The 21,418-nt window shown below is 31.5% G+C and overlaps 3 protein-coding genes across 3 annotated transcripts; all 3 read left to right on the top strand.

The window, feature by feature from the left end:
* Positions 1 to 800: 800 nt before the first annotated feature.
* Positions 801 to 6,928, top strand: LHW (transcription factor-like protein). Its single transcript, XM_047307910.2, has 10 exons — positions 801 to 1,699; positions 2,598 to 2,807; positions 2,922 to 3,003; positions 3,130 to 3,171; positions 3,254 to 3,313; positions 3,613 to 5,454; positions 5,538 to 5,639; positions 5,724 to 5,864; positions 6,001 to 6,126; positions 6,245 to 6,928. Exons 1-10 carry the CDS (start codon positions 1,605 to 1,607, stop codon positions 6,413 to 6,415), a joined length of 2,871 nt encoding a protein of 956 aa, XP_047163866.2. The 5' UTR covers positions 801 to 1,604; the 3' UTR covers positions 6,416 to 6,928.
* A 10,990-nt stretch (positions 6,929 to 17,918) lies between these two features.
* Positions 17,919 to 19,467, top strand: LOC124833488 (aluminum-activated malate transporter 2-like). Its single transcript, XM_047307982.2, has 5 exons — positions 17,919 to 18,171; positions 18,262 to 18,402; positions 18,487 to 18,759; positions 19,023 to 19,138; positions 19,252 to 19,467. The coding sequence occupies exons 1-5, from the start codon at positions 17,919 to 17,921 to the stop codon at positions 19,465 to 19,467; spliced, it is 999 nt and encodes a 332-aa protein (XP_047163938.2).
* Positions 19,468 to 19,529: 62 nt separating this feature from the next.
* Positions 19,530 to 20,056, top strand: LOC148196771 (aluminum-activated malate transporter 8-like). Its single transcript, XM_088092604.1, has one exon. It carries the CDS (start codon positions 19,566 to 19,568, stop codon positions 19,911 to 19,913), a length of 348 nt encoding a protein of 115 aa, XP_087948730.1. The 5' UTR covers positions 19,530 to 19,565; the 3' UTR covers positions 19,914 to 20,056.
* The last annotated feature ends 1,362 nt before the right edge of the window (positions 20,057 to 21,418 follow it).

The following is a 21,418-nucleotide window of genomic DNA, read 5'->3' on the forward strand; positions in this document are numbered from 1 at the left end:
AACTTTGAAGTTGACCCAAAAGACATATTTGTAATTAGACAACTTTCCTTCTTTCCTTTCCAGTTATAATGTGAGCATCCAAGGGATGTCGACTTAATTGTTTTTTCTTTCAAATCACTATGCAAACACATCACTCTCAACCAGGCTTATTATCTACCTTTTTCACTATATTTTTAATCTCTTTTTTTTTTTTAAATTATCGTTGCGATTGCATTTTCACCGTCCAGTTACTCTTGCTAGGTCAGTTAACCAATAGAACAAGATGGTACAATAATTAACACATATTGATTATGACTTTAGTGAAAGAGGCATGCAGATCCGGAAAATTTACTATAAGAAAATTACATGGTGATGTTATAGGAACTTATAAGTAGTAGCAATTAACCTTCATGATTGTAATCATTAAAATGCATAGATTCTAATATTGTAATCTAAGATGAATTCAAGCCTCAATTGCCAGCATAGCAATAGAATGCATGATTGAGGTTTTAGATTAACCCAACATTTGTTTCTGAGGTTACGGCAGCTCGAGAGAAGTTTTTTTTTTTGTTTTTTTTTTCACATAATGATTTTCCCACCTCAGTCGTCAATCATGTCTAATGAGTATTCTAGCTCTCCAGAAACAGTGTAACACTACAAAAACCAAACCAAAGCAAAGTAGTACCATGTTGTTGTATTGTAATGTAATTTCACTCAACGTTATTGATGCGAGCATGATGTCAACCCGCACTAGTCCATGGATTATGGCCACTACTCTCTTCTCAAGTCCCAACCCCACTGCCACAGTTTCACTCTCTCTCTCTCTCTCTCTCTCTCTGACTCACCAAACAAAACAACACAGCACAAAACATACTTCTCTTCTCTCTCTAGACTCTATCTGCATCTGACTCCCGACACTGTTTCAGAACCCGACAAAAGCAAAGCAACCTCTGCCTCCTCCCTTCGCAGTTCTCACCTCTCACTCTCTCCTGCCCAGTGGCTCTTCCCGTAATAAAGCCCAAAACTTTTCCTCTTTCTGAAACCACACACACTTCCACCACTTCCATTTATTCTTCCTCGCAAATGGAAACCCACCAGAGAGAATGATATCACAGTTCCACACGCTTAACCTCTTCATCTTCAACACTTCCTCACCTTAACTCATCTTTCAGTCTCTTCTTTTCCTCCGAGCGATACCACACACACACACACACACACACACACACACACAATCTGTCTAATGGAGAAGATGCTGGTTCTCTACAAGCTCGAAGCTCGTGGCATAATTTAGACACTTTTCTTTGAGTCTTTCTTTTCTCTATCTGTTTTACTTTCCCTTATTTTTTCTTGTCTATCTACAACTTCTTCTGCTGGAGGATGGCATGCCGGGAACTTGTCGTTGGGAACTTGGATCCGCAGAGAAAGAGAAGTGGGGGGTTGAGGACGAAACAGGCCGGGAGAGGATCGTGCCGTGGTAGTTAGGACCCAGAATATAAACTCGCCGGAAAATGCGTGCTTTCCGGCTTTGATAATTGCCCTTTTGTGTTTTTCTGTTCGTGCATGCTGTTGTTCCTCCATTAGGTCGGAGAAAAGAAAAAAGCAAGAAAATTGTCGCGTGCTTTGATATGGGGTTTTTGTTGAAAGAAGCTTTGAGGACTCTCTGCGGTCGGAATCAATGGTCTTACGCTGTGTTCTGGAAGATCGGTTGCCACAATTCTAAGTAAAAAGATTATTTTACTTTTTTTAAGTTTATGCTTGTTTCATCTTCCTTGTGTTGTGCGTTATTTCGTGTTTATTTCTTGTTTCACGGAATGTAATCTGGATGCAGTTAACATTTTTGTATGGAAATTCTGGTTGTTCGAATTTCCAAATCAATTTTGGTTCATTATTTGCTGTTATATGTTTGCTTTTGGTGCTTGTACTTTATCAGGACCTCGTATATGAGGAACTCATACGGAATTTCATGTCCATCTTAGATTCTGTTTCTGGAGATGATTTGTTTCCAAGATATGATAGACATTTTGGGGTCTTATTTATGGGCCACTGCTTCCTTTTATTTGATTCGTATTCGTGTCCTGCAATATACTCTTTTCTACTTTGGAACTTTGTGCCTTGATTGCTTCTGTTTTGTCTTCAAGAATCTTAGTTTATACATATATAATATTCATTTAAAAATAAGTTTATCTGCCATTGGTTTACCAGGCGCACTACCAAATGGATTATTGGTCTGTGATCCTTCGCACGAATCTGCTAATTCGGAGTTTGTCTTTGTCTTTTGATTCGGTTTGGCTTTATTTACTTTTCCACTGATAGAAAGCTTTTCGTTTTATTTTTAATTTTCATCAGTAAGTGAGTGGTTTATCAGCTGATCAATTTTGTCATGCAAAAATCTTAATTAAAATATGTTATCTTTATCTCTATTTCCTTGTTTTGATCCTCTCAGCCTTTTCTTTTGTTTATTGAGTAAATACATGAAAGAATCTTTGGTGCTTGTCTAATGATCTCAGAACCCAAAATGGAGTTTGAATTATCAAGCGTGTGATTTTTTGCTGATTGCTGCTGATTAAGTATCTCTGTTTAAGCTAGTTGAGTTACTCAAGTATGGTTTGATTTGGCAGGTTATTAATCTGGGAAGAATGCTACTATGAACCTTTGCCATCCCCTCCACCCATGTTTGGGATGGGAGCTTTGCCTTACCAGAATGAGGGAGGACACTGGTTTTCTTCCGGTTCTCAGCCATCTCAACTTGGGATTGAAGAGGAGGACCGAGTCAATTTTTTGATTAACAAAATGACTGTAAACAATTCGGTTATCATTGCAGGTGAAGGGTAAGTGCTTTCCGTCTTCGTTTATCTGCACAATTAACTCAGGTTTCCGCAAATTTTGAAGTGATTTTGTTCTTTATCCCATGTTACTGAACTGCTATTTTTTCTGTTATTCAGTACGATTGGACGGGCTGCATTTACAGGCAGCCATCAGTGGATTCTTTTGAACAGTTTCACAAAAGATATATATCCACAGGAGGTATGAATTTGATTATTGGCTTCAAGAGGTTAAATACATTTTTTTTTGTAGGGAAGTTTAGAGACTTTGGAGTATATATGCTTGTGAACTTTGTTTTGGTTTCTTATATTTGTGCTCCCTTTTTAGTTATACCCTGAAGTGCATCACCAATTTTCAGCTGGAATACAGGTTTGTAATTTTACTTATGCTCCTTGCATGGTTGTAAACTTTGTATTTCTGTTCATGATAAACTATCATATTGTTTTTGCAGACAGTAGCAGTTATTCCTGTACTTCCTCACGGGGTTTGTCAATTTGGTTCTTTCTTACCCGTAAGTCCTTTTCTTTCTATTGTTCTGTAATTCTGTAGAGATGTAATGTAATATAATATCTTCAATGATTTCATAGTGCTAGAGCACTGAATTATGGCGAGAGGACAAATAATCTTCACCTAGTAAATATATGGATCAGGAGTGAATCTTCTAGATTAACTTCAGAACTCAAATTTTGCTTATTACTAGAGGACCATAGGAATTCTCTAGTTTGCATTCTAGTGATTGTACCATCATTTAAGAAGCCTTTCTGTCTGCTGTTCCAATGTCCCACAACTAATGAATACTTGATGTCACAGATAAATGAGAATATGGGATTTGTGAATGATGTGAAGAGCTTGATCTTGCAATTAGGATGTGTTCCTGGTGCCCTTCTATCTGAAGACTATTCGGCAAATCTCTCTATTGAACGATTTGCTGGACCTTCCATTACTGGTGTGCCAGTGTCTATCAATCCACCTGTCATTACGTCAAATTGCACTCTCTCAGTAGCTAATGCCTCCAATCAGAAAAGTAATTCATTTCATACTTCAAGGCCTTTTGTTCAAACACCTTGCCATTTAAATGCGGAGACAAGTGCATGCCAGGGTTCTGCACTGACACTGGAAACCTGTAAACTGAACCAGATACCCAGCAACCATTACCAACCAAATGTTATTCCAATGAGTGAAACACACTTTTCTGGCCAACAACGGAATGGAGCTATGGAGGCTGAAGTGATAATCTCAGATGTTGATTCATGTCAGCAGCAACATTCTGTTTCACATAATGCTAGATCTACATTCGATAACTTGACTGGTTCTGGGTCTTTTGGTCAATCTGGTCAAAGTGAGGATCATCTAACATTAATGGAGCAACAAATTATCTCAGCAATTGGGAATCGAGATAATGTTAATCCTTGTTTTAATGTGTCAAGTACCTTAAACATGCTTCATCTACACACAGATGGAGGCTACATACTTGGCCACAGTACGAGTTCTAGCAGTGCTCCCCCACTAGGAGGAATCCCAATACACGGTGGTATGAGTACTCTTTTGAGGTCAAATCTAATTACTAGTCCTGGTTCACAATCTCCCAAAGCATCCACAGCTGATTTATCCAGAGAAGTTGGGATTGGACTTCAAAATTCTGATTCTTCAACTAAAGCAAGAGGTTGTTCTTCTGCTATTTCGAGTAATCAATGCAGTACCTTTCACATGCATGTAGAAGGTTCTAATCACAAGATGCTCCCTGTAGATTTAAAGTGTGTTTCAACTAATCAAAAGATAGACTATGATTTGCATCAGGCCCGTAACCTCCCCACTTTTCATGTTGAGCAACGTGTGCCCATTAGTGGTCAAATCCCTGGTCTGGCCCATGATTGTCTTAGCAAAGATGATAGTATTCAATCTATGATGGCAATGAATCCTAAACTCAAACTAGATTGTGCTAAACCTCCATCAGGTGATGACCTGTTTGATGTTTTAGGGGTAGATTTGAAAAACAAATTGCTGAATGGAAATTGGAATAAACACTTTGCAGACGAATTGGATGCAAATACAGAAAATATTGACAAAAAGTTGGAACCTATGAATATGCCGGGCACAACTACAAATCCTGATATATATTCAGTTAAAGAAGCAATATCAGACAGTGGCATATTTTCTGGGACGGGAACAGACCACCTCTTGGATGCAGTGGTCTCCAAAGCCAAATCTGTTGTAAAACAGGATTCTGATGACATGTCTTGCAGGACAACATTGACAAGGAACAGTACTTCCTCTGTTCCCTCTCCTTCCCGCAGACCGGTTATGTCTGGTAATTTCCAAGGGAGATTATTTGATTTTCCTAAGAATGGTGGTAAAACAGGTGCCACAGAAGCTAGTTTTCTTAGGTCCAGAGGTAACAAGGAAGATGCCGGAAACTGTTCTCAAACTAGTTCTACTTATGGCTCACAACTTAGTTCATGGGTTGAGAACAGTGGGAGTGTTAAACGTGAGAATAGTGTTTCTACTGGATACTCAAAGCGGACAGATGAGGCTTGCAAACCCAATCGTAAGAGGCTTAAACCAGGAGAGAATCCCAGACCTCGCCCCAAAGATCGCCAAATGATTCAAGATCGAGTGAAAGAATTAAGAGAAATTGTGCCAAACGGAGCAAAAGTATTTCCTTACTTATACTTCATTCCAATATTTTATTAATTTATATATCTTGTTCAGGTACTGAGTCTCTCTGTGACTAACAGTGTAGCATAGATGCACTTTTGGAACGGACAATTAAGCACATGCTTTTCTTGCAAAGTGTGACAAAGCATGCTGACAAGCTAAAACAAACGGGCGAGTCTAAGGTAAGGGACAGCCTAAGCTAAAACAATGTTATTTGAAGAATTATCAAGAATGAAAAAATGGGGAATCCTTTGTTAAATATGCAGATTATTAATAAGGAAGGTGGGTTGCTTTTGAAAGACAACTTCGAGGGAGGAGCTACATGGGCATATGAAGTTGGCTCACAATCAATGGTTTGTCCTATTGTAGTTGAGGATCTGAACCCTCCTCGTCAAATGCTAGTGGAGGTAGTGGATTTTTTTGAAGTTCTTTTGGTCCTAGAGTGATATATATATATATATATATATATATATATATATATATATATATATATATATATTTCATCATCACCTCTGTAATCTGTTTGCTTGGTTATTTCTGCAGATGCTTTGTGAGAAAAGAGGTTTCTTTTTGGAAATAGCGGACTTAATCAGAGGATTGGGTTTAACCATATTGAAAGGGGTAATGGAAGCTCACAATGACAAAATCTGGGCACGCTTTGCTGTTGAGGTAATACTACTTACAGATTGCGTGTTTTTGATGTTTTCTGCACTTTGAAAGCGAAGATGATCAGCATGAGGATAAGGAATGATCCAATGTAGTTATAAATTATAAATTGAATTTGCAGGCTAACAGGGATGTAACAAGGATGGAAATATTCATGTCACTGGTTCGTCTTTTGGAGCAAACGGTGAAGGTAAAAGCATCTTCATCCAATGCAATTGATAACATGGTGTATCACACTTTTCCACAGGCTGCACAGATACCAGCAACTGGAAGGCCTAGTAGCTTGCAATGAACCCACCTGTTTCATCTTTTCTTAGTGTGGATGTGTTGAGAGCAAGCACAGAATGCGCTTGCAGTGACTGACATCAAATCCAATCTAAGTTTTCAGGTGGACTTAACTTTGCCTAACTGTTTTACATCTCATATCTGAACTCATTTTGAAAAAGAGTGTCTAGGTACTAGGTAGTGGAAAACATGTCTATTCCTATGTTGTAACACAATGTTTTCTTTCTGTGTTGGCATTGTCTACTGATACACACTGAACTCTTAGATGACTGCATCAAATTTTTTTAATTGTGTGGGGTTAATACCGAAGCAGTTGTTCTTGTGATTCAGATAAGATGTATAGATATTCTACGATATGGAAAGAAGGGTCTGCCTTATGTGCTCGTTAGCTTGCTACACAGTTTCTTGTTTACCCTTTTGAAGGTTTTGTAACATGTTTATAAGTTATAACTATGTATACTGTGTGAATTTTAAAGTTTTGAATCATGTTATATGCTATGAGTTTTACTTGTGGTTTATATACGTTTGTGCAAACATTTTTATTATTATTAAGTTTGGGATGAAGAATCTGCTAGCTCAACATTGGTAAAAATATTACAAGTAACTGTGTTTACAGGGTATATATATAGGACGAAACCGTTTCTATACCCTTTACTGCAACCATTTTACGCAAGTAGTATTACCTCGTAAAAAGAAACGTACAAGGAAATGTTTTAAGATTGAGAAATGGTATCATAATATACTTTTACATTTATTTGAGACATGATGTAAGAGTTAAATGGTCTAAAAAGTCTTAAGTTTTGTATTTTTTTCAATAAAGAAGATAGTAGAAGGTAAGTAAAGTAGTGTCAAATGAATATAAATAATTTAGGTGTATAATTATTTTCATTTAAGATTTTAGGTAGTAGAGGCTGTCATAGTTGTAGGAAAATTTTCAGGGACATACCAATATCATTTTCGACACAGAATCTTAAGACTTAAGATTTGTAGTTTTTTTTTCCCATGTTATTGAATTTTCTCATTTCTACACTTTTAACTTATATTTTGGATTTTAAAAGTCTCCCTTCAAGTGTGAATTGGATATTACTATGAGTTTCTCCCACAATAGTAGTTACTTGTCTCACCTATTTATCTTCAACACAATTTTCTTGACCCTAACTACTATTGGATCTTACTAGAACATGTTATATTTGTCCCAATTTGAGTGGAATATCATGATGAATGGGGAGAGATTCCGGAGATTTCTAATAATAATGTCATATATATATATATATATATATGAACCCTAAATTGGAAATCCCAATTTCTTTCTACCCTCTTCTTTTTATGTCTGTTTCGTCACGCTCATGTGAGGGAAAGATATAGTTTTTCCTTCTCTTCTTTTCCTTCGGCGCTGCTCTGCAACCATATGGCAGCTTCCTTTCTCTCACGTTGGGACAACTCGCGACAGCTTTGGGGTGGTCCGTGGCGGCGGAGCTTGTGAGCGACACAGCGGCAGAGGCGCGACCCTTGGGGTTTCGATTGTGGTTCGCGCGGTGGGTCTCGAGCGACAGGTTTGCGGAGATCAACGAAACTTCGCCGAGGTTGGCCGCTGGATCTCTGGGTTTTGGTTTTTGTTTTTGGTTCTGGTTTTCTGCAGGTGGAGGGCTGGCCTCGCGGTATGGTTCGACTTCTTCGACCTGGTTCGTCGACGGCGAAGGATGGAGCTTCTGGTTTATTCCTTCAGCGGCGGTCTTTGGTCTTGGAATGAGGGGAACTCAAGCAAAAAAAAAAATTCAAGTATACTATGTTTGCTAACAATAGATTCATCTCTGTATGTTTGCGTATGGAATTCGGCTAGCAGATTCTATTCCTTCTAAATAACATGATTCCTGAATGCCGTGATCATTTTGGGTGACAAGAACAAGATGAATGCCACGTATCACCTTCACACAGCCACGTATCACCCTCACACAACCACGTATTACCCTCTCACAGCCACGTAGCTAACTTCAGTCCACCCTGTCAGCTGCTCCGTTAAAAAATCAACGCCGTTTCCAAAAAGGACTTGATTGTATACTTTTTACAAAATTTGGGACCACATTGAACTTCTAAAAAAAGGTAGGACCCAATTGAACATTTGCCCCCTTTCGAGGGACCAAAAGAGGTATTAAACCTAATTTCTTTTAAGGCAGCTCCTTCATGCCTTTTCATAAATTCCCTACAGCTTCTTTATAAAAAGAAGTTATTTTTATCCTATTTAGACTGCGTAATTCAAATATCGATTTTAAGTATTATACAATTTAGATGTTAAAAATGACTTCCATAAGTTAAAAAAAAATTGTATTGTATAGTCCTGAAATCATTTTTCGGAATATACAATTTAAAAGTTATTTTTAATTTCTAATAGTTCAAAAGTTATCTTTCAAGAAAAAAAATATTTTTTGAATTATATGATATAAAAGTTACTTTTGGTTTTAAGATGACACAATTCGAAAATGACTACAATAGAAACAAAATTAAAAATTCATTTATAAGAAAACTAGAGAGGAATTTATGGAGGTGAAGGACGAAACTGCCTTCTTTTAGTGTTGTAACTAATGCAAAAGGCCCAAAGTTCTAAGACACAAAAGGCCAAGAGGGTTACTCTTACACCATTCCACGTTACTCCTTGCACCACCACATTTTTTAAAATTCCAAAACTATCTTTTATATTTTAAAATATCCTATACTTTTATATTTTTTCTTCAAGAGATGTCGACATTCGTTGAAGAAAAAATACTTCAACGGATATGTCACATTCGTTAATGGATATGTTACATCCGTTCAAGTTTTTTTTTTTAGTTTTCGTTTATTAATTTAATATTTCGTTTTTTTATTTTTTTTTAGTTTATTAATTTATTATATTTTAAATTAATATATAAATATTATTTAATTTTTTTTAAAATTTATTATATAATTATATATAAATTAATTTTATTTTATTTAATAAAATAATTATTATTTAATTATTATAGTAATTTTTATATTATTAAGTAAACGGACGGAGGTGACCACATCCCTAAATTTTTTTTTTCAATTTATTAATTTATTATATTTTAAATTAATATATAACATTATTTAATTTTTTATATTATAAATTAATTAAAAATTGCATATGGAGTGATGAAACTGATGTTAATATCCGTTTTATATAAAGAATAAATTAAAAATAAGGTTATACAGGAAGCAATTAGTGATGGTAGAGTGAGCAATACTCAAATGCCAAATATATATATAAAGACCAGAGGGTTACTCCCTACACCACCACACATCGCTCTCTGCACCACCACACTTTTTTTAAATTCCAAAACTATCCTTTATATTTTAAAATATCCTACACCTCCTCCTTTTCTTTTGAACGGATGTCGACATCCGTTGAAGAAAAAATTCTTCGACGGATGTCCCACATCCGTTTAGTTTTTTTTTAAGTTTTTAGTTTTTTTAAGTTTTTAAATTAATATATAAATATTATTTAATTTTTTTAAAAATTATTACTTAATTATTTAAAAATTAATTTTATTTTATTTAATAAAATAATTATTATAATTTAAGTTATGTATTATTATTTTAAATAATAATTAAAATAATTTTTAAAAATTTATTAGAATGGATACGCATGTTCACATCCGTAAAGTTTTTTTCTTTTTAAAGTTTTTAGTTTTTTATTTTATTATATTTTAAATTAATATATAAATATTATTTAATTTTTTTAAAATTATTATTTAATTAATTATAAATTTATTTTACTTTATTTAATAAAATAATTATTATTAATTTAATTTATGTATTATTATTTAAATATTAATCAAAATAGTTTTAAGAATTATATTAAAACGGATGTGGCAATCCGTTAACGGATGTCGCCACATCCGTTGAAGATTTTTTTTTTTAAAATAAAAACAATAAATTAAAATATAAAATATGTGAACGGACGGATGTCAACATCCGTTGAAGGTGAAACGGATGTTGACATCCGTTTTAGAGAAGGGCAAAATTGGTATGAGGTGATGTAAGGAGCATTCGATGGTGGTGGAGGGAGCAACTGCCTAAAGACCAATATACTGAACGCACAACAAATGCCTTTTCTTTTTGTACCTCCATAGTCCTGATAAAAAGACAGTTTTGCGCTAATTGAAAAATTAAACAAAATCCTACTTTTTCATTCTTTTTTCGTAGAACAGCCATGTTCTCCTTTCTCTCCCGTATTAGCTTGAACTTTTTTGGTTGTTTCTCTTGACCGTTTATTGGAATCTTCTTCAAGTTTTAAAGTAAATACCCAAAGATATTTTTTGTGTTTTCACTTTAATTTTCCTTATAGGTTTAGCAATTAACCGATTGCATTATACCAAGAGTTATACACATTAAATAAAATTAAAATTGATTTATAACTAATATGTTATTATTTTTACTAGGACTGGACGATCGAGGACTCGAACCGATTGGTCAATAGTCAAGACAATTACTTTTAATGCAAAACAAGTTGAAGGTAAACTATGATTGCTAACAATTGGACTGTAATTAGGATGTCTCTAATTAAAAGTTCAATCTAAATCTATAAATATAGGTATGATTATTAACAATTGTATTTACTATATCATTAATATCTAAACTGTCACACATTGAACTCACTTTGACATGAGAGTGTTTTCTAGAAACATCTTTCAAACGTTACAACAAAACTTGGAGTTGAAAACAATTTTAGACCCTTAGACCATTTATTGGACGTTAGACTGTTAACCTCATTCTTATTATCCGAAACAGTTTTATTATTTTGCTATCTTGAAAAGGTAGTGAATAAAAATAAAAAATGAATAAAGTTTAAGTAATTAAAATTACTAGTAATCAAATTATTATCTTAAATTCTTGAAGTTTTAATCTTCTTTCTTTAATCTAAGTAGCATATATTTTATGATAAACTATTTCAATTTTTTTTTATAAAAAAATAGAATTCTTTTAACTTTTCATACCAAACACACTTGAATATCTTTGTATCAAGGATCAAGCGTGCACAAAAAAAGTGAAGGGTGCGCATGTAAAGACGTACTCATTTGAATTATGGACAATATTTGAAGATATTTTCAAAAAAGGAAGAGACCAATTATGTTGACTACTATGGAGGAAAAGACAATGACATTTATATTTCAGAAAAAAACAAAAAGTATTTTAAAGTATATTTTACTTATACAATTGATCACAGACAACACTATCAATAAAAAATTTTTTATCATACATTTATTATTTGTTTTCACTTTTTTTGTTTAATTTAAATAATTTTATCTTTTACCCTATTTATACTTTTTTTTTCTTTTCTTGTCTTCATTCATTCCATTATCTCAAGCTTAGAGTTTTGTTGATTGAAATCTATATACAAATATCATCGTTTGGATCTTTCTTGCCATGTCAAAGAATTACGGAGTGTACGGTACATTTGTTATTATTTGTGCTCTCTGTATTCAACAAGTAACATAATTAACACGAGTTTTAGTCAAATAGCTGGCCAGACAAAAGAAAACCACCATAGTCTCTTACCACAAATTCTCCCAAATCTGGTTGCAAATTTCAGAAACCATTCACGAAAAAAAAAAAGATTTTTTTTTTTAAACATGTAATTAAGAATAATCAGAAATGTGGAAACTGTGTTTAGCAATAGAAAGAAACCATGTCAACACCCTCGAGTGTAAACATGTGCAACCATTTCACACTATCTAGAATTATAAGGTGAATTTAGAGATTTTGGTCTTTATATTATATTATATATATATATATATATATATATATATATATATATATAACTATTTTTAATATTCTCTTAACTTAATCGAGTTTTAATTTTATTTAAAATGTATAACGTTGATATTTTAGTTAAATTAGCATTAATATTGGTTGGTGAGTATCACATGTCATTATTTTTTTTTTTTGGATTATTCTTCCAAAATTAGTACAAATATGTTCTTTGAAGTTTGTTATTTTTATATTTAACGTTAAAAGAAAACATCAAGATCATATCCGTTTTAATTGACGTTAGAAAATAAAAAAAACGTTAATTGATGTTGGAAACAAATTAAATTTAGAAGTCCTACCACACTGAGCACACCCCTTCCTGTTTAGCGGGAGTCTAGGGAGTGTTCTTTGTATGTGAAATGGGACAATTTGACATCGGAGAAAACATATTTTTCGACATTACTATCGTTGGGTCATGTCCTCTTCGCTCAACGAATGTTTGAGTTTAGAGTGGCACTGTTAAGGTTTTGGATGTCGAAAAATGCACTTTTCGTATAAATTGACATTAAAAATATATGGATTTGTAGATTCTTTTTCTTATATGTTACCTAATTTTGTCATCTCTACTTAATGTGAAACTTTGAACTTATATTTGGATTTCTAACCATCTCTTTCTCAAAAATGAGTTGAATTTTATTATGTGTTTTTACTACAATAGAATATACCATACTTCTTATCTTAACTCTCACAATTATTATGTCTTACTAGAACAAGATATATATTTGTTTTTGTCTAAGTCACACAACAAAATAAATCAACTCTAATATCATTGTTCAAAAATTTTAATTGGAATAAATTAAGAAAATTTCTAACAATAATATTTTAGATAGACTTGTTCATGAATCTACTCTCAAAAACTTGTACGTCTTTCTATTTGACAGCTAAATTTATGAATGGTTGAAGAAAATAAAAGAGTTTAACCACACAAATCTTACACTAAATGAAAAGGTAAAAGTTTAAATAAATAAAGAAAAGACATAAATTCAATAAACACAAACTAATAAATAAGAAAACTCATATTAATATTAATTTGAGAAGTTGATTTTGTGAAATTTCATTAAATTTAAAAATCTTCTTTTATAAAATCGTATGAGTGTTAAGTATAATTTAGTCTAGAAAATCTTGATAAGTACATGGTGTTATTCTTTCATGATCTAAGAATTAACATGATATGATAGTTCAAGTTTATATTGTTCCAAAGGAGAAGGGTCAAAATCCATAAACAACTAATTTGGCTGGTAATTGAAATTAAGAGGCCTAAATGAAAAGCATTTTTCTTCTTCTTTTCTTCTTCTTCCGTATGTTCAGGCATCGATTTTTGGAACATCGATTCAGTGTTTATAATTTACATATGTCTTTTCTTTTATGTCGGGCTAATCTTTTATCAAAAAAGAAAGAAGATATTATACATGTCTGTATGTCATTCTGATATTTTGTATATGCTGAAATCAATTACTTTGTTTATTTCAACCATGTAAGTTGGCAAGTTGAAAATTGTCGAGTTCATACAAGCCAGATTTTGGTAAGTTAATTATAATAGAGCGTTAATTAAGGATGTTGGATAAGCAACAACACCTCATGTTAAACAATTTGTTAAACACAATATGTTATATACGCGGTTCCATGTTTTTGCAATCAATTTTTATTTCGTTGTTCATCTTCGACAATTATTTTAGGAGATTCAAAATTTCTATATAAATATATAATTTTTTTGAAGCTATTAAATATGTAAAATATATTAAAATTAAAAATTAATTTAAAGTATATATTAAGTTATATAAATATATATAAAAAAATTGGGAGTCAAGGTCCATTAAAGTTCCCCCTGATTCAACCTGTTATAATTACTTACAATGTGGTTTATTGATGTTAATTAAATAGTATTAAATAAATATATTATTATTTTATAATACTAAAAATTTAAATTGAATTCTTTATCATTTAAAGCAATAAATTTGTATAAAATATTAAGATTCGTAACTGAAGTTTCTTTATTTTTCATAAATGACAAAATTATATCTAAAATGAAAAAAATTATATATATATATATATATATATATATATATATATATATATATATATATATATATATATAATTCATTTAAAGAATTGGTTATAACTTGCCCTAAATTTTTTAAAGTGTAAGTTATGAAAATGCGACAAAAATAAATAAATAAATAAATAGCACGTGATTTTAGAGTGAATGAAATTAGTGACTGTATTGGAAAGTATAATAAAATTATAGATTAAATATGTTTTTAGTATCTGAATTTTTTTTATTTAAAATTTTAATATATTTTAGTTTTTAAATTTAAAATTAAATTAATATAATTTATTTAATTTAATTATATTAAATTTTACATATTAAATGTGTTTTTTAATTAATATTGAAATAGATGTGTGAAACAATATAAACAAAACTTAATATATAAAATATATTTTGGTAAGTTAAAAAAATAATATAATTAAATTAAAAGGATTATACCAATTTCTTTATAAAATGTGAAAGATTATAATGTATTAAAGTTTCGAAAATAATCAAAATTTTGTGTCAAATAATTAAAAATATATTTAACTCATAAAACTATAAAACTAGAATGTTTAATTTATGAAAAAAAAAGAAATAAAAAAAGATAAATAGATTAATTAAAACAGGCAAAAAAAAATTGACTATCTTTTTGTTTATTTTTCTTTTCTGTTTTGGAACGTTTCTTTTGAAATAATTTTCAAAACAAAACAAATTTTGAATAAGAAAATGATTAATGGATAATACGAAAATATTTCTGAAAAAAAAAATAAAGAAAAGTGCGAAGCGAAGCACACACTACACCTTCTCCTTTTGTTTTAGTTAGGCCATATCCAACGTAGATTTCTCACCAAATTCTTTAAATTGCAAAATTTCTCAAACCACATTTTTTAGTGTTCTTCCTGTCAAATCATTTTTAAGAAACTTGTGCCTAACTTTGCACCAAGTGGTAGAATTCTTTTAAGAATCTTGAAAATTTCATATTTTTACATTTTTTACTTTCACTTAATTACGTTTCAAATAAATTTTATGTAGAAAATTCTTTAAGAGAATTCATTTTCTTGCTAAGAAGGAATAATTTCTTATACAATTTATTTTTCTTAAAGTTGAAAAAATTGAATGTGTGGCGGAAAAAATTTCCAATGATAAAATCTTTAAGAATTATTTTTTCAAGTTAAGGAATCCATTAAAAGATTGCCATTGGAGATGCTCTTGATTTCAACACACCCAAAATGCTGGACCAAACATCCATTAAATTCAATATGCTCCATTAATGAATTGTCTTAGCCCATTATAGATTTAAATAAATGGATTAAATTAAATCTAAATCCAAAGAATTGGTTTGGAATCCAAATTTGTGTGTGCGTGTGTGTGATATTAATATATATATGATGTTCACAAAGTATGATATTATTTTAAAATTAATATTTTAAAAAGTTAACAAATAAACACACAACTTCTTTTTTTTTTTTATATAAAAATTGAATTTAAATTTAAAATTCAATTATTTAAAAGTATAAGTTTAGCTAAATGTAAATATAACTATTTCAACTTAAATTAAATTAAATTCAGTCTAATTATCTAAATTTACATTGAACTTCAATTGGATCTTTCCATATCTATCCTACATCAAAACGACGAAAAAGGTCACCCACATCTAATTTTCATACTTAATTCTCATCCACAAATTAAGAAATTCATCCACAATTATAGGTTCCATGTAATACATATTCACAATGTATAGAAACATATCTACACTTTAATTCCCATATTTCTGTCTATAGAAGTATATTTAAGCTGTCCTTTCTTATTCTAGTTTAAAAACAAATGTTGACTTTTTTATTATCAGCATAAAACTAAAAATACATCAGCTTTTATATTTTTAAAAATAAGTTTTTGATATAGAAATAGGCACATTATCTAATAAAAAACGTAACTTTATGATTCACTTAACGGGTAATAAATTATGAATGTGCTTATTCAATCTAAACCTTATATATTATATGTTATTTTCTCATTCTTTTAAATATTTCATTTGAATTAAAAACAATATTAATAAACTTTAACTTTCATAAATAATGTTTGGATGACGATTCACCTCTTACCTAATGGACCAAAATCTATTTCAATTGATCCATAAAATGATTCTACGAAAATAATGTTTTACCTTCCATGTCACATCTTTCCTTATAAGACAACTCTTCATTTTCGAACCTTATTCTCGCTTTCCAAGCTATTGCTTCGATTTTTGCACCATATTTACTCTCTTTACTCACACCTTGTTAGATCTCACACTGCATCATTCCAATTTCTTCATCGCTACACTTCTCGAGGTTGAGGGCTACTACATCTATAAGGTTATGACAAAAGATAACAAATTTTCTTTGCAAAACCACGCACACCGACTACTAAGTATTGACATCGTAATTTTACAATTCAACTAAAGACCAACTACTGAAACTCTTCGCATGCCTTTGAGACATGAAAAAGACTGGGGACAATTGTAGTGTATGTGGCCCTTTGACCATGTCAACTATGATCTCTAAAGACAATTGTTTGCTCAACATATACTAGATATCGTATACCTTGTATCCAATAAAGGTTGCATGTTGATTATCAGATACCTCATGAAGGTTAAGCTGCCTACCAAAAACTGATGATTGCTTGCCAAAAGGTTAACACATGTCTGTCAAAATAGTAAGCACAATATGCTACATGATAAGTGTCTAGTACTTGATGCCAAGTGTTGGGTGTCGAGTATTGTATACCTCCAACCAAAAACCAATCATTGTTTGTTGATAAATGTGTTCTTCCAACCGTGTGTTAAATATTTTCCACCAGAACTTGGTGCCTATCGACATTTATCCATGTCAATCGAAACGAACCGTTTAACTTTAAATGAGTTTTGACTATTTTTCACTTTAATCACATTTTAACCAAATCTTTGACTATAAGCACTGACTTGAGTGTCAAAGAATCTTTTTCATATACAACACCTATTCCTTCTATAAAAGACAAGTACCAATAAGACAAAGAAAAGTTAGAAAACAAGACCAACTACAAATTTGTAAAGTGGAAGACTTTTTACAAAATACCTATGGCTTTGTAAGGAATGTTTAAGTTGTCATTTCCCTTCTTATTCTAGTAAAAAAATAATAGACATTTTTATTTTTAGTTTTTATCAGCAATTAAAAGGAAAAACTACATCAGCTTTTATATTTTTGAAAATAAGTTTTCGATGTAGAAATAGACACATTATCCAATAAAAAATGTAACCTTTTCCAAAATGAACCCTATGATTAACTGTGGGTCATAAATTATGACTGTGCTAATTTAATCTGAACCATATATATTATATATCATTTTCTCACTCTCTTTACTCTTTCCCTTGAATTAAAAACAATATTAATGACAGATAAAATTAGTAAAAGTAGGCATCAATTGCTACCTATGTGCATCACATGTATGGTTCACGAACTTCTTATCACAGTTCAAATATATGACTCTGCTAACGTCATGGAACATGATTATTGTCCTTCTATACCACTGTCCATTTCTCTTCACTTTTCCAAAACAACGCACGCACACACAATATATATATGAACCTAGAATTACCATACCAAGCGTGCATTCTTTTGTTATTTCCAATCTCATTACGTAGCTCATTGGAAGAACAGCAAAAATGGAGAACCCAGGTTGCACTTGTACATGGCGAACCTTGTACGAGAAACCACAAACCATGTTAGTTAACTTCAAAAACATGGTTGTAAAACTTGGAAAAGATGACCCCAGAAGGATTACTCACTCCCTTAAGTTCGGATTCGCACTGGTATTAATCACTATTTTTCAATATTTTCGTCCCTCCTTCTATGTTCTTGGTGACAACATAATGTGGGCCGTTATCACTGTCGTTTTTGTCCTGGAATTTTCTGTGGGTGAGTAATTAACCAAGTTTTTAACTATTTTTCTATCATCAATGTAAACGTTTTGTTAACAAATGTGATATGTAATGTAACATTTTTCAGGTGCAACACTCGGAAAAGGTTTAAACCGGGTGTTGGCGACGGCGTTTGCTGGTGGTCTTGCTGTTGCACTCCGCGAAATAGCGAGTTTTTTTGGAGATAAGGGAAAGGTCGTAATGATTACGGTCTCTGTATTTTTCGTAGGTAATTACAGTGCTAATTAATTAGTTTAACAATAGTTAGAATGAGACGAAGTTAATTAATTTACAAAGGCGTTTGATTTCACAGCTGGAACGGTGACGTTTCTGAGATTTTCCCCGCGACTGAAGGCGAAGTATGATTACGGGATGATTATTTTTAATTTGACCTTTTGTATAGTAGCTCTTTCGGAGACTACTGAGAATGAACTGTTGGAAGTTGCACAAGAGAGGTTATTAACGATCATAATTGGGACTTGCATAGCTATTACGGTATGTATATGTATATGCCCCGTTTGGATTGGACAGGATCTTCACAATCAAATTGCTTCCAATATTGTAAAGATCGCCGACTTTTTGGAAGGTAATTTATCTGCTTTAATTTTCCCTTCAATCAAACCTAATAATTACCGGTATTCATTTTCATGCCTAAATCTTGACTCGATATTTTCCCAACTCTTGAGTAATTAATACCTAGGTTTGGTCTTTGTGAATGATGCGTAATAGAATTATGAGTTTTTGACTAATATGTGGACACTCATCATACTTCATTTAATAATTTTTCACTAATTATGAATGTTCTTGCTGATGAAATTTAAAAACTAACGAAAAAGTGGCAATCCGCAGGATTTAGAGATGAATACTTCAACAATTTAGGGAAGACAGCAGAAGCTGAGGATGATAAGTCATTTCTCCACAGATATGAAAGTATCCTCTCTTCAAAAACTAATGAAGAAACAATGGTGAACACCAATAACTATACTAATCATGTTTTCTCACATAATGTTTTTTGTCCAGAAAATTAAGATTGTCACGTTAACTATCTGCTATGTTTGACTTGATTTGGAATGCATAGGCTGTTTTGGCAAGATGGGAACCTCGTCATGGCAGGTTCAGATTTCGCCATCCATGGAAGCAATACTTGAAGCTCGGAAACCAAATTCGGTTGTGTGCTTACAAAATTAAAGCTCTCAGTGTCTTCCTCTTACGTTCTGATCAAGTACGTACAACATTTCACATTTCTTCTTCAAATCCTCTGGATTTTTCAAGTAAAGATCAGTTGGGACTATAATAGTTTAAGATCATTGAAGAACACTGTTTTTTGTGTTTTTCCTTCAGACCCCATATGAAATTCGAAGCAGGATTGAAGAGCCATGCGCAAACATCATAATGGAATCTGGGAAGGCTCTTAAGGAATCATCATTGATGCTTAAACAGTTTGCAAAGTCAGGAATGGCAAATCCCCATGTGGCGAATGCTAAAAATGCTTCTGAATCTCTTAAATCTGTTCTGAGAACAAACCCGTGGGAAGGAGCTGATCATCTGCAGATAATACCAGCAGCTACAGTGGCATCACTTCTGATTGATATAGTTTTCTGTGTTGAGAAAATTTGTGAAGCTGTTGAGGAACTTGCAAACCTTGCAAATTTTGAGCCCTCTGAGATACTCCATCGAGGAACAGTTCAACCTATTCCCGATACTGATGGTGCGGTTCATGTCATCACCATTGCTGAATGACAGTCGTCACAATGATTAAGAAGAAAGACCTGCTAACTAAATTGGTCAAAGCTGTAGGCAGATAATCAACAGATAATGTTATTACTTTCACTTAGTAACACAGTTGCGTGGTGTATGAGATAATTTTGTTATTATATTTTTTAAAATTATTTAAATATGTCTCAATCTTATATTTATATTGATTTTATTCAAGTGATTTAACTTTAAAATAATGATAAAATAATACATATTTATATTTATTTGACTTATATTATATATTATAAAAAATTATATTTTAAAAAACAATAATAATGTCAAATAAATATAAAAGATTAATATGTGTAATAGTATCATATTTCTTAATTTTATCACACTTGTTTTCAATTTTATTTAAAGATGTTTTACTATCATATATCTCAATGACTTCATAGCTGTGAAGGTGAAATTGAGATATTTTAATTTCTTGGAAATTTGTTAGTGGGATCTAAACGGATATAGAAAGAAAAAAAAGTTTGTCATTTGAATCCACATCTTCAATACTTTTGTCTGGATATTAAGAAAAGGTAACATATTATTAGTTATATTAATTGTTAAAAATACAAATGATGCATCAACTGAATATCTTAATAAATAAATACCCATTATTTTTCTTTAAACTAACTTGTTAGGAGAAGCTATAAATGCTTTCTTTCACTGTAGGTATTTAACGGAAAACAAGAGAAACTTAATATATACAAATTGATTAAAAAATGTAAATTAAGATTTAGGGTCTTGTTTAAACTTTGTTCAAAGTGTTGTTTCATCTTTATGTGGGCTCTTTAAATGAATTTGTAAATGATAGATTCGAAATAAAAAAAATATGTGCTATGAACTTCAGGTTAATTACTGTTTGATAAGAGACTTCCAAACATTAATTACACATAGATATCTAAAAATTTAAGCATGATAATATAAGTGGTTGAAGAGCTTGTAAATTCTGTGCAACCATTATAAGAATTTTCACAATAATTGATGGAAAAGAAACCAGTTGGAAAAAACGAATTTTACAGACAAAGTCAAAAGGAGGTCACATCACTGAATCACTGAATGAGATAGCATAGATTAGGGTAAGACCATGAAAAATATTCACCTTAAAAATAATAATAAATTTATTAGTTAATAGAAAATATAATTAATAAATTTATATAAATAAAACGTAATAAATTAAAAAAAATTTACAGTAGTTCAGATGATAAAGACTTTGTAATATTTAGGATATGGGTTCAAACTTAGTAAAATACATTTTTCTAAAAATATATTTTTATAAAATAAATAAATTAATAAAAAAAATAATAAATAAATGGAATTGAAAATAAGAAGTGGACAAGAGACTTTCGTGATTGAAGAAGAAGACAAAATAGCTTTAGGTGAATAAAATTCTTAAAAAAAAAATTCAACCTTTCTAAACTTTTATATTACGCTTGGTACTAAGTTGTCCATTGTGACACACCTCTCTTTCTTGGAAGTCTACTTGATAGGTTTTTAAC

This window comes from Vigna umbellata, chromosome 6, assembly GCF_029865625.1.
Source record: "Vigna umbellata cultivar VRB3 chromosome 6, Vumbellata_1.0, whole genome shotgun sequence".
Taxonomy (NCBI): domain Eukaryota; kingdom Viridiplantae; phylum Streptophyta; class Magnoliopsida; order Fabales; family Fabaceae; genus Vigna; species Vigna umbellata.

Bases quoted from the DNA above. Each gene is read 5' to 3' on its own strand.
- LHW (XM_047307910.2), top strand. From the start codon at position 1,605: ATGGGGTTTTTGTTGAAAGAAGCTTTGAGGACTCTCTGCGGTCGGAAT. The intron at 3,172-3,253 runs GTTTGTAATTTT...TTGTTTTTGCAG, and splicing joins AATTTTCAGCTGGAATACAG to ACAGTAGCAGTTATTCCTGT. The intron at 5,640-5,723 runs GTAAGGGACAGC...TTAAATATGCAG, and splicing joins AACAAACGGGCGAGTCTAAG to ATTATTAATAAGGAAGGTGG.
- LOC124833488 (XM_047307982.2), top strand. From the start codon at position 17,919: ATGGAGAACCCAGGTTGCACTTGTACATGGCGAACCTTGTACGAGAAA. The intron at 18,403-18,486 runs GTAATTACAGTG...TTGATTTCACAG, and splicing joins GGTCTCTGTATTTTTCGTAG to CTGGAACGGTGACGTTTCTG. The intron at 18,760-19,022 runs GTAATTTATCTG...GGCAATCCGCAG, and splicing joins GATCGCCGACTTTTTGGAAG to GATTTAGAGATGAATACTTC.
- LOC148196771 (XM_088092604.1), top strand. From the start codon at position 19,566: ATGGAATCTGGGAAGGCTCTTAAGGAATCATCATTGATGCTTAAACAG.